This window comes from Orbicella faveolata, unplaced genomic scaffold, assembly GCF_042242905.1.
Source record: "Orbicella faveolata isolate gen_17 unplaced genomic scaffold, um_ofav_v1 contig_1, whole genome shotgun sequence".
NCBI lineage: Eukaryota > Metazoa > Cnidaria > Anthozoa > Scleractinia > Merulinidae > Orbicella > Orbicella faveolata.
In genome coordinates, this window is record NW_028301536.1 from 18742501 (window position 1) to 18756437 (window position 13937).

The 13937-nt window shown below is 37.3% G+C and overlaps 1 protein-coding gene across 3 annotated transcripts in view; it reads left to right on the plus strand.

The window, feature by feature from the left end:
* Window positions 1-13937, plus strand: part of LOC110067363 (uncharacterized) — a 34103-nt gene that overhangs the window by 13928 nt on the left and 6238 nt on the right. Inside the window, exons 4-6 of one of the 3 annotated variants that reach the window (XR_016208451.1) lie at window positions 3039-3107; window positions 3615-3678; window positions 6506-7455. Coding sequence is in view for 2 of the 3 variants with exons in the window: in XM_089293753.1 (XP_089149879.1) it covers window positions 3039-3107; window positions 3615-3678; window positions 5183-5265 (216 nt within the window). In the remaining variant the exon portion in view is untranslated. Of the gene's footprint in view, window positions 1-3038; window positions 3108-3614; window positions 3679-5182; window positions 5266-6505; window positions 7456-13937 lie in introns of all 3 variants that reach the window. The other 2 variants (XM_089293753.1, XM_089293756.1) reach the window with 2 other exon arrangements.

Consider the following 13937-nt stretch of genomic DNA (forward strand, 5'->3'; position numbering starts at 1 on the left):
GATGACGTAGTTTACGTCATCCATGAGCAAAAATTACTTACCTTTAAAACTAAAAGCGGGGGAAACTAGAGCCCACGCTTACAACCGAAATGGCTGACTCAGACTGGTGTGCTGTGGGACAGAAGACCACATGACTGACTGTGGTACTCTCGTAGACAAAGAAATAAATTAATTATATAGCAGTTAGTTAATCCAGTATTGTCAGCACAGCTATTATTCTTTAATTTCTGAAAACTGTGCAATTTGGGATTTAATTTGGCCAGTTTTCAATAAGGACTTTGAGTAAAAACGCAGAAACTGTCCAATTTGGGAAAAAATAGGACAGTACTGTTTGTCTCAGCCAATGGAATTAAGCTATTAACCTTCCGAAGATTATTGAAGGCCACACGAAACCTTCCGAAGATTTCCGAAGATCACCCGAACACTCCCGAAGATTTCCAAAGATCTTCCGAACACTTTGGAAGATTTCCGAAGATTACCCAAACACTCCCGAAGATTTCCAAAGATCTTCCGAACACTTTGGAAGATTTCCGAAGATCACCCGAACAATTCCAAAGACTTCTGAAGATCACCCGAACACTTCCCAAGATTTCCGAATATCACCTGAACTTCTCCGAAGATTTCCAAAAATCACTTGAGTACTTCTGAAGATCGCCCAAATACTTCTGATGATTTCTGAACATCACCCAAACACTTCCCAGGATTTCCAAAGACTTGTGACAATCTCCAGCGATTTCCGAAGATCACCGCATATTTTCAGAGCTTTCCCAAGTTTCGGAAGATCGAGGGCCCAGTCTGTTTTTCTTCAGAGACAGTTACTGTAGTTTTCCTTGCAACACTGTGTTACCTCATGAGCTATATAATTAATAAGTAACAGGACTACACGCTTGTCCAATTTGCAAATACACCTTTTGCTGTTCATTTACAGAAAATAAACATTCATTTGTGTCCAAGTTTCTTTCATTATGATCATTAAACTCTCATTAACACCAATATGACCTTCATTTGCGCGTAAGGAACGTTCAAGAAAAACATTTACATATGCATTAACATTCAAAATCATCAATAGAAAAACAATACCTTCATTTGACATTCATTGACTGTAAATGTATTTTCATTTTGGTCAAAAAAAAATTCGTTGTCACGAAACGACAATCATTTACGCTTAAATAGCACAATCAGTTTTCAACAAAAGACTTTCAATAACACAATTTGCATGAGAACTAACATTCAATTGCATTATTATCCAACCACATCCATGAAGGTAAGAATCTTTAATGTGGCAAGACAAACATTACAGCCATAATAACATTTATTTTTGAAAGATAGAATATCAAATTCGCTGAACGATTTATCCTTCAATTGCCTCACTAGTAAATAGTAAATAGTCTTCGTTGACATCTTCAAAAGCCCTGACTATCCTTTCGCAGTGTTCAAATGCGATTCTATTTCTTCGTGGCATTTCTGGACAAATCGAGCTGTCACTACATGTACATGTATGTCACACGGATAGTGTAGTGCGCCCTCTGAGTTGTATGCAAAAAGTTTCGTAAGTGGCCGAATTTATATCTGCAAGGGGAGGATTGTGAAATTATGATTTGAAAAAAGTACATATGGTCCCTTGTTCTATAATCAAATTTTCAAGGAAAATTGGGCGAGATATCTCTGTTCAAAAGAATTACGCTAATGAGCGATTGTTTTCTCTTAACGTTAGGTGAAAACACGGTAATGTATGTCTCACCGCATTTAAGATTGTTACCTTCATGGATATGGTTGCATAATAATGCAATTGAATGTTAGTTCTCATGCAAATTGTGTTATTGAAAGTCTTTTGTTGAAAACTGATTTTGCTAAAGCGTAAATGATTGTCGTTTCGTGACAACGAATTTTTTTTCGACCAAAATGAAAATACATTTACAGTCAATGAATGTCAAATGAAGGTATTGTTTTTCTATTGATGATTTTGAATGTTAATGCATATGTAAATGTTTTTCTTGAACGTTCCTTACGCGCAAATGAAGGTCATATTGGTGTTAATGAGAGTTTAATGATCATAATGAAAGAAACTTGGACACAAATGAATGTTTGTTTTCTGTAAATGAACAGCAAAGGTGTAATTGGATTCAAATTCCTCTGACAGCCAAATTGGACTTGGCCTGTGGCTTCATCCAATTTTGGCTGTCCTCAAAAATTTTTTCATCCAATTATTTCCAAATTGGACAGCATGTAGTCCTATTACATATACTAATTATATAGCTCCATCGAAATCCAATATTGCCAACAGACCTATTTTTTATTAATTTTTGCAAACTGTCCAAATTTAGAATAAATTGGATACTTTTGTTCGAGCGTTTAGTTTAGCTTTGAACAAACTGTCCAATTTGAGAAAAATCTGGATACTTTCCATCAACCAATGAAATGTCAAAATAAATAAAAGAACCAAGTATTCGCCAATCAGGTTGCAGCTATTATCACTGCCATCAAACGTTGCTGAGCGATTGTAGCTTGCTAAGTTTTCTTATGTTAATGGTGGAATTTCCCGACTTTTCTCTCCTCCTTTTTGACGTCTAAACTTTCAAATGGAGTCTTCGGTTAGGTTTCCAGAGATAGATGCTACTGATTTACTCGAGATGAGGGAGAATAGTCAGAACAAGAACACTCAAAGAAGCAAAAAACCTGTGTTAAAGTGTTTGACCTGTGACGTGCTGAGCAAAGCGAAGTGAGAAATATTGTACTTTAGAGGATAAAACACATGCCTTGTTGATCTGTTTTTGGATCCTATATAATTAATAGGTAATAGGACTACATGCTTGTCCAATTTGAAATGATTGGATTCAAAAAATTCCTCGGACTGCCAAATTGGCTGTCCTCAGAATTTGTTTCATCCAATTATTTCCAAATTGGGCAAGCATGTAGTCCTATTACATATACAAATAAGATCATGACATAGTGTGGCTACACACTTCGTGTAAGCCACACAAAAATGAATGACTTGCAAAAATTATGAGGCTAAGGCTGTTCATATTTGTTGTTGCTAGGTGAGAAATGCCAGGTACATGGAGACATACTGTAGGTTCAAAAACTGGAGAATGGATTGCATGAAAGAGGTGAGTTGTACTTTTCTTTGGAACAATTGTTATTAATTGATAAAATTAATAAAAGCTACCTTGGAAGTTTCCCTAATAGTAATAAATATCACAAATGAATTGCATTTAACCAGAAGCTCAAAGCTTAAACCACATGGTTTATATCTTGTACCAAATAAAGAGCAGAACAATGTTCAAATTTGCAGTGTGTCAATAATTAGAACTCTTGGTGAGTGTGAATCAACAGCTCTGGGATTTGAATTCTGGCAATAAGTCAGCCAAGTTAAGGAGCACGGGTCCACTCTCAAGAGATTTCAAGCAGGTTCTTTGTGTGATGATCAGTTTTTTAGCTGTATTGACTGTACATATGGCATCTTAATACCTGCAGTACTCAGGTCTTTCAGCAGGTTTCTGTATGAGATGATCTTGACAGCAAATTACACCTGACATGTTTTCTTTAATTTATAAATGAGCAATTTGCAAAAACAAGGAGGTGTTTAAAAGGCTGTTCATTTTTGTCGTTGCTAGGAAAGAAATACCACATCCATGGAAAGAGAGCTTCAAAAACTGGGGAATGTATTCCATGAAGGAGGTGAGTTACAATTTTCTTTGTTCTGTGTTGCATGGAGCAATTACATGTATTTAATACCCATAATTTATTAAGAGACCTTATTCATGCTATAGCTGTCGTGGTGGTTTTCCTTATGTGTCATTCAAACAAGAAGCTGCATGCTTAAGAGCAAATGTACACAAGAATCAAATATAGTTAGGCAAGGCTTGAAAAATAGAATTTGCCCTACTGCTGCATATAAGTAGGCCTTAGTAAAAGTAAAAATGCTACGTAGTTTTTTTCTTCAAATATCTTGCTATTTCCAAGAAAAAGGACATCATCGGTTTCACATCCAGACATCAATCTAACCAGTTGTAACTGGGCTGAAAATTGACCATTTTCATTCGATTCGCATTCCGCAACTATTGAGCACAGAAAAGTTGTAATACAACCAACTTAATGCAGATGAACTATTCCTTGTCCAAAAAAGCCCAATCTAACTATTTAGCGGGAGACAAAACCAAAGTGTTCTCCAGTGATGAATTCGTCAGTCGCTGAAAACAATAACCATGTGCCATGTCTCGGAATTCCAAAAGATTTTAGACTCTAACTATACTAGGATAGGTCTTTCAATATATGTAAAGTTTAGTTTGGGCAAATGATTAGGCACTCGCTAAAATGTTATTCAAATCATACACAAAAAAATTAAAATCACGCCAGCAGTTGAATGCGTAACCAAAAGTACTACCATTGTTTTTGTCATTAAATCACTTCAATTTGAAATATCACAGGAATATCAGCACGACTTAAGCATAAACCAACATATATATGTTTACCTTAGCTAGGTTATCATGTCTTGACTGTCAAACAACATTCCTATCCTGCTATTTCAACGGTGTTCCACTAGGTTTGCATAACCTGTACACATTTGTCTGGTGATTTTGAATTCCCCAAATCGCTCAATATTACCAAGTTCCTATGCAAATGTTCTTACTTTTTCCATTTTGTTGTTCGGTACAATCATTCAACCTGCTATCAGGCAGAAATCCCCAGTAATTAGTAGTAACAAATAAGCCGCCATCTTTATTGGCTCAATGTCTCTTATTTGCATATTGTCCAGCAGGAGTCTTTGCACACAGGGTAAGGGTAGAGTGGAAATTATTTCTGAAAGAAAAAGTGTTAGAATTTTTCCAATATCTCAATGTTAGTTCCAATTCAGGGCCTCCTTTCTTAGGTAAAGCGATGAAATGCTACACACAAACCAGGTCTTTGTGGCTTAAAATTCAAACAAAGAAAAGTAACTCTGTTAAAAGCTCTGAAATCCCGGCCCTCACCCCCATGTAAAATATGTTGTAAGGCAAGGGTCTCGGATAACACATCTTCAGTCAAAATGGAGGACTTTCAAATGTCTTCAAAATGGAAACCTGAGAGTCGCACGTGGAATAACGCTTTAGCAGTTACTACTGCCTTAATCAAACGACACAAATAACACGGATAGATGATACTTACCTGCGACTTGGCAGTAACTGCTTTTCTTCAAAGTCAGATATGAGTACTGACAAGAATGCCGCTGAAAATTATATCCAGGGAACGAATCAGTTTGCACGATTCAGGATATTACAAACCAAGGTAGGTGAACATGCTATTATTATGTGTATGTCATTTATACTGCTTGGTAATGGTAACGTTTCGAACTGAAGTAATATGCCAATGCGATGATAATACTTTTGGTCACGCACTCGGAAGCTGCTGGCATGATTTTGTGTCTTTTGAGAACGATTTTGAATAATTTTTTGATGAGTGCCTAATCCTTTGCCCAAACTGAACTTCACGTATATTGAAAGACCTATCCTAGTATGGTTAGAATCTAAAATCTTTTGGAATTCCGAGACATGCCACATGTTCAAAATGACAGTTCTTTTCACCGACTGACTAACTCAATTTTGGAGAACACTCTGGTTTTGTTTATCGCTAAATAATTAGATTAATCCAATATTCTTGAAATTGTCCTTTTTTAGACAAATAATAGTTCTGCAATAAGCTGGTTGTATTACAACTTTTCTGTGCTCAGTAGTTGCGAAATGCAAATCAAATGAAAATGGTCCATTTTTAGCCCATTTGGGACTCACTAAATTGCATGAAATTGAGTCTGAAAGGTAAATCGCAAATGTCGCTTTTCTCGGAAAGACAAAACTATTTCAAGGAAAAAACTAATAGCCTTTTGCACTCTTGCTAGCTATATTCAAAAGACGAGCGAATTTGAGTTTTCTGGCCTTGCTGAAGAAATATAATTTTGTTTGATTTTTGTGGGCATTTGCTCTTAAAGCCATCATTGCCATTACAATATCAATTTCCTTTGTTTAGAAAAATAAAGTTTAACAGTTTTTTTACAAGATTTTAATAGCTTTAGTACACTGGCACACAAAAGTCATTACAACTCTCTATATCAGTTTTAAAAGGTCAATATTATTGTCTTCTTGCAAAGACTATATTTAGCAATTATTCACCAAAGTGGAGGTGAATAGTACTTGCTATTCACCTCTGAGCTAGCCAATCAGAATGCAAGGAAAGCATGACTACTCACTTGTGTAGTATCTATACTAATTAACAATTAGATTATGAGCTCGTGATTTCTATGGCGTGATAGTTGATGAGGCTGAGGGCCGGATCAACTATCACCTCATAGAAATCGAGAGCGAATAATGTAATTGTTTTAGTAGAATTCTAACTGAAATTTACTTCAAATAACGATTCCAAGTATTTCTGGTCTTAATATTAAACTTTTCGCCTTAGAGAATTCACATGGATGAGTTGTCAATTTGATATTTTCAGTTGTGTGCGTGCGCTTATCAGTTTCTTTTAATTCCAGAAACCATGAATGACCTTTTTCAGTCTTCTCAGGAATTTCACTATCCTTTTGTTGTTAAATGTTCTTTCAAAACTTTGGAGAAACAAGAAAACGTTGAAATTTTACCGACCACACCAAGCCACTGAACACTAATGGCGGATAGTGTTTAATGGCTCAGCCAATCAGATTGCAACATTTGCATTAGTGTTCAAGTAGAATCTTCCTAATAATATTTATAATGTGTCTGCATGTGTTGTCTTAGACAACTATCAATTAAAACCTGGAGAAATAATCAAATTATGGTTTCACATGACATTATCAAGTTCTAAAATCAGAAACTTAAGAGCCACCAGAATTTCTATACTCATCAGGTGTAAGAGGTGCAAAATGTATAAAATTGTATGTGTTGACAACTTTTCAGCTCAATACAAACTGTAGCATCCTTCCTTTTAAACTTGCATTAATTTTGAATTTCAGAGTTATGGAGTTGCATAACATAGCCTTCTGATCATGAAGGATATATACATGTGCATGTATTACTTATCCCTTGATTTTTAACCTTTAGTGCAGTAAAAGTAGTAAGAAAAGTGTTTATTACGTAAATATTATGTTTGTTTGGTGCAGATAATCAGTAGCCTAGATAGCAAAGTAAGTTTCATAAGGTTACACTATTTTCCAGCCATTTTTCTTGAATAACACCAATTGAAAGAAAATTAATATATTTCGCACCAAATGAAGAGCTGAAAAATGGCTAAATTTGTTAATAATGGTTCCATGATTTAATGCCTCTCGATGAGTAAAAATTCAAAGTTGCATGATTCAAAGTCTGGCCAAGTGGGAGCACAGGTCTGCTCATTGACTAAATATATATATAAAAAAAAAACAAATAAAAAGTAAAAGGCGTGGTCCATACTCAGAGTAAAACATGATCCATGCTCAGCCTCAGGCCATGCTTCTAATCGCAGTTTACAGTGAGTATGATTTCTGAGATGCAAATAACTTTGTTTCAAGAGATTTCAACCAAATTCTTTGTACAGTCATGATGAATGGTTTCTGCTGTATGGAACACATATGCAAATGTTAAATACACTTGAGTAGCAAAATAAAATAAATGGCTTTTCTGTTGTTTAGCAATTCAGAATACACTGTACAGAGTGAGCAATCCAAACTTGTAACAATTTCATAATAGTCTTCTACTGACAGTACTGGAACATTAGCTGCTAAGCTGATCACCTGAGAGTTCTCATCTTTGCTGTGTTGGATGTTGGCAGACAGTGCCGAGTTGTTCAAAAGCCGGTTAACACTAACCCTGAATTAAAAGAACTTTGTGGAAGTATTAATTTTTCACTGTTTATGTGATGTGGCTAGTTTTAGATTATTCAAGCTCAAAACTGAAGGACAAGCAATATGAACAGGAATCCTCACCGAAAAGTTACAAAACGGAATTCAAAATTCTCGTTAATCCTGGTTTTTTTTATAATTTATTTCCACAATAACAGACCAAAAAAAAAACTACTTGCAATGCAATCAGATAAAGCCGCAGGACTATTCTTTGACCCTACCTACCGGCCTGGGACTAGTTGATAGTGCAGAGGATATACTTCTACACCATGCACTTCTAATTGCCATAAAATGTTTGACTGAACAAACTACAGTAATCTGACACGTCTCCAGATTAATGTAGATACCATCTTGTTTTCTAACAGGCAATTTGATTCGTTCTTTGATACAACCCATACTGTGATTGGTGTGACACGCGCACATGCATAACACCCTCACTCACCGATCACATAGCCCTTCCAGCCCCTAAGAGGAATTTTTGCTTAAAAATACTCAAGTTAAGGACGTTCGTGCTTAAAATGTTCCCACATACAGATTTTTTTTAAACTTGCAACGCAGAAAGGTAATGATCTACTTTTGCCAAAAAGACAAAAAAATGGGGGATGACCGACTTCGTTTTGGAGAGAACATGCCCGGAAGAACACCCTATATCTGAAAAAATCGAGCTTCATTAGCAAATAAGGCCACAGTGTCTGTAAGCCCAAAAATACTGCAATAATTATTAGACCTTTTAAGTGAAATGTTCTCCACCAAATATTGTTTAAGTGGACCTATTAAGTGAATTTAGTCAACTGACGAGGTTTCTTAAAGAACAAGTTCGCATTTAGCAACCATAGTTTCACGCGCCTTGCAGCCGCAAGATGGCAGGATTCGATGCCCTGTGGACAGAAATCCTGAAATTTTTTTTAACTTCCCACATTGGTTTTTTGTCCATTTTTGGACAATGTGACGATAATTGTAAAATAATAAAATCTGTTTCTGGTAAGAAAAGTAAGGGTCACCAAATGTCCAAGATCGTTAAATCCATGCAAAGCTATAGCAATGGCCATCTGCCCTATCATTGTTCATTTTAGTACTTAGCACACGCGCTCGATGCATGACGTGGCGTGTGAATTTGTGTGCGCAGTAAGGATGCACAGAAACACTTAGCACGAACGTCCTTAAGAGAACTTTCCGCATTTTATATGAGTTGTAAGTTTACTCTTTTTACACAACACATCGCAACAGCACTACTTCACCGAAAATAGAAAGAATGAGAAAAAAACCTCTCTGACACGGTGAAAGTCTGACTTACTTAAATTGCACTTTAACTTGGTGCCACGCAGTCCTCAAAGAACATTTTAACAGTTTTCATACTTTTTACCTTTAAAAATATCAGACTGAAAAGAATGTCATAAAATATCCATCAAATAAAAATATTAAACTGCCACTGCAGAGACGTAAAAACTGTCCAGAAATGAAAGCTTCTTATTTGTTTAATATCCTGGAAACAATAGCCAATTACTTGTCAGCTCTAATTGAATTTCCTCCCATATAAAAAACAAAAGTGTTAAGTTACCATTTGTAACTAAAGATAGCAAACATCTCATGGGAACAAGTGGTGACGATTTGTCAGCTCTAATTGAATTTACTCCCTTGTGAAAAACAAGAGTGTCAAATTACCCTTCGTAACTAAAAAATAAAAATATCCCGTTATATTTGCATGCAACAAGAACAAAACAATCGTTACCTGCACTTCATTGTAAACGTTAGAACTGTTTCAAATTTAAATAGTCTCGTCTCCTCTTAAACATGTCCTAAGAACTAGAAGCGACGATTCGTGACCTCTAATTGAGTTTACTCCTTGTGAAAAACAAAAGTATCAAATTACCTTTGTAACTAAAATAAAAATATCTCATTTCATTTCCATACTACTAATGTACTGATGTAATGTACATGAACTGTTTCAAAACTCAAGGCTCATCTTGTTCATAACTAGCCACCATTACCCAGAACATCATGCACTCTAAAACAACCCTGGCCGATGTATGTATGTAACTGTCACACTCCGCTCCAAACCCGGAATAAAAATCACAAACTGGCAACATACACATCAGTCTTTATTTTTCAATTACCAAAGTCCTTGTGTTTAATACAATAAAACGCTCAAGACTTCATATACCTCACGTAAGTTATCTTGAACAAAAATAATTTCCTTTTTCTTCACCTACAATTCGTGTTAGTTATTAATGTGAATAAGCGAAAACCCTGATAACATTGAAGAGAAAAGATTTAGTTTCATTAAAACATATCTTCTCATTCTAGAAGAAAGCAAGAACTGTTATAAAGATAATGTCTTTTTTGTTCTGTTGACCAAATTAATCGTAGTCTCTTCACGTTTCACATTGAAACTTATCAATGGATGCTGAAAATTAATTAACAACACGCCTGGAACACTCATCACAAACTCTGCAACAATATTTTAGGTTTCAATACAACACGCAAACGATTCAAACCTGGTCACAACCTCTTCACATTCCCAGTAGTGTATTCCGCCCCCCTAAAATACAATTGATCCTATCATAGAAACCCCATCAACTTGTTTTTCATTCACATCTTAAACCGAGACTCAATTCAGAAACTTATGTAATGGGAAAAGCTCACCCTTTATCACATGCTTGTAGTTATATGTCAAACACTGTTTCTTTGACTGATTATCCAGTTGCAAATGATTATCAAACCCGCCCACAAAATCCTCAGCCTAACCCACAGAAAATGTCGAAGTAAGCCCAATATATGAATACTTCCTCCTCTTTTATAGAAGAGTAATTATGGCTGTTCTCAACTGTATCGGAATCAAATCTTCTCACATACCATTTACTTTTACAACAAGAAATTTGATTGGCTGTTTATAGTAGATCCAATATGATTGGTGTGACATACATCTCTCACTCACTCATCCATTGACCTGTCCATAACATACCCAACATGCCGACTAAGAGGTATAAGTATCCAGCCACAACAATGGGAAAGAGCTCCTTGTATGTAATAGACAGGGGTTGCTGTGATGCTGACCACGGACCGCAGCACCACTGGTGCTGGAAGATGGCTCCATAACCCAGAGTGCCGGCGGCATCATAAGAAACTTAAAAATCAGGGATGGGAGCCCATTCTGGCATCAGAGAGAAGCTGAGCCCATCCCACCTGTGGAAAAGTTTGCGCCACCAGGTAGGGTCTAAGCGTAGGTAAATCATGCGACGGAGGAACGTTAGACCCTGGGGGGCAATGTTGCATGCATGGTGGAGGTGGCCAATAAGGGACTCTAACTCCTGCAGCTTGCAGAATCACTTGCCAGATCAGGACTCCAGTAGAGTGACGATGCGCTCTCTCTTGTCAATGGGAAGCTGCACCCACAGCTTCACCGAGTCCAGCTCAATAACAAGAGTGAACAGACAAGTAGACGGGCCCTCCAGTTTGTCTGGGTGAAGGAAGAGGCCAAGTTTGGAACACAGCTGAATACATGCCTGCAAGTTGTTGTTACAAACTGGAGAGGAGGGGGGGGGGCCCAAAGTGAGAACATCATCTAAATAACGACAGAGGAAATCAACAGCATGGTGAGATGTCAGCATCCACTGGACCACGTCTGTGATAACAGTGAAGATGTGAGGTGCTGACTGAAGACCAAAAGGGAGAGCCATTTCCACATAATATTTTTTCTGCATTTCATACCCAACAGTGGGCGATCCAAAGGATGAATAGCTACGTTGCAGTAGGTGCTAGCCACATCAAACTTCCCCAATAAAGTGCCACAGCCTCAGGCCATGATTCCAAGAGCAAGAGCTGGGGGTGGTAGAAACGGTGGTGAATGTAGACACAAATGATGGCAATCTCAACGCACCTGCATCGGAGGAAAGCGAGCTGGCAGCAACCATAGCCGAGCTGGAAACAACACTGGAGACAACGCTGGAAACAGGGGTAGAGGCCACGGTGGAAACTGGGGCGGCGAGGTTCCCCGCACAAAATGCAGCTGCAAAAGTTGGTACACAGCGACCACAATCTCATTCGAGAGGGAATTCGAGGCTCCCAAAGAAACTGTGGAAATGGCCACTGAATCCCCAGAAGATGGAGGAGCCGACATAGAAGGAGCCGGAAACAGGTCCACGGACAGGCTGTTGAACGTAGGTCGTGTAGTGGGCATACTGAAAAACTTGAAAAACAACGGACGAACGGACCAACACACATGAGTCGGGCAGCAACATAAGGCGACAGCAAAAGGCCTCCAAGTCTTCCAAGTATATTTAACCTCATTAAAAGGGGTTAATCTTGCCTGAGTAATATCATATACAATAGGGGGAGGGGAAAAAAGCTCCAGAATGTAAGTGGTGTAAGTATAGCCAATAAATGTTGTACTATAACATTGTATTGTAAGTATTTTGTTAATCCTGGGTTAGCTTAATTGGGCTTTAAACAGCCCGGCCCAGATGACAAACTTACATTCATTAATGACATGACAACCAAAATGGCAGCCATCATGAATCAATCAAGCTTGTTGGCTAGTATTATAGGCATGCAATGTACACAGAGAGTTATATAGCCTTTCATTCATTCATGGCCATGTAATGAGCAGAGGGCTATGTAGCTACAGTGCTTTTTGATGATCAGGCCTCTCATTGTTATTCAATAATGACTTGAAGGTACAACATGCACCTGTGGTTCCAATCCTGGCTGGGAACTGAAATAGATCGTACTATTAATGACCATTTCTAAATGTTTTACAGACCATAATAATGGTGTGTAAAACATTTGGAAACGATCAATAATAATAGTATGATCCATTTCCAAGCTTGCATGATTAAGGATCAATTTTTCTCTTCTTTTAAGTAATTAAACTGGGAATTTTAAAGTTATAGAAATGAAGAGGAGGAGCTAGGAGATATATAATATAGAGATTTTGCTGAGGCTAAAAGCGAAGCTCTGGGCTGGGTTGTTCAAAGCCCAATTAAGCTAACCCAGGTTATGCACGAATTTTGATTTGAGTTTTGTAACTTTGCGGTGAGATTTTCTGTGTTTATTGTTTGGCCTTCTGTTTTGAGTTTGAGTAATCTCAAAATACATAAAAAGTAAGCAGTGAAAAGCATATGTATACAAGAGAAAATAATCTTTCAGTTAACTTTTAATCCTGCCTTAGCATTAACTGCGTTCCAAACAACCTAGCCATGATCGTTAACTCTGTTACATCGCAAGTGTTCCGTAATTGTGTTTGTTGATCGATTGCATCTTTTGTTCAGGTTCTAGCATTGTTAAATTCATGTTTACAACAAATTTGAGGGTGGTCCATCTAGGGTAGTCCATGGGTAGTCCATCCCAATAGTCCATGAACCAGGTCCATTGGGGTAGTCCATGGACTAGGGGTCAGCAAGATGTACCATTACATGGTCAGTATAATTATGTCCTGCAGACTGCGGACTACGGACTTAGGTATAAAATGCAGACTAAGCATTACGGACAGGGCATAAAACACAGACTCATGGATTAGGTATAAAACGCGGACTGTGGACTAAATGTGGTCTACCGACTGCAATCTGTGTTTTTTACTCACCGGTTGTAACTTATATTACATAATACATATATAAATGAGAACAAACCTGTCGTGTGTACGTGCTTTGCAATCAATTCATTTGTTTTCACCCCTGCTGAAGGGAGGCCAATGTCACATCTACCTAACAGCTCAGGCACAAAATGCTGTTCCTAGAATAAAAACCTACCAAAACTCGAATACACTCTTTAATCTATAATTACCACTAGTTTTCATTGTAGCAGAAATGCCCGGTCAGAGTGTGCGACCAGGATAATCTTTTACCTGTCAAAACCTCAAATTTACTGGACAATTGTCCGATGACTGACTGTTTTTGCAGGCTGGACAGTGATATGTTTTTGATGAGCATTAATTTTGTTTTAGTAATTGCCAAAGGTACATTACTTTCAAAAATTTTAGACGTTTAATTTTGGAACACTTTGCTAGAACATAGCTTAGTTAAATTTTCGTCAACAAAACTTGAGTCAGACTGGAAAATTTATGGAATTGATCTGCATTACATGTATGTTCTCATAAAAGAAACAAAAATTCCATTCA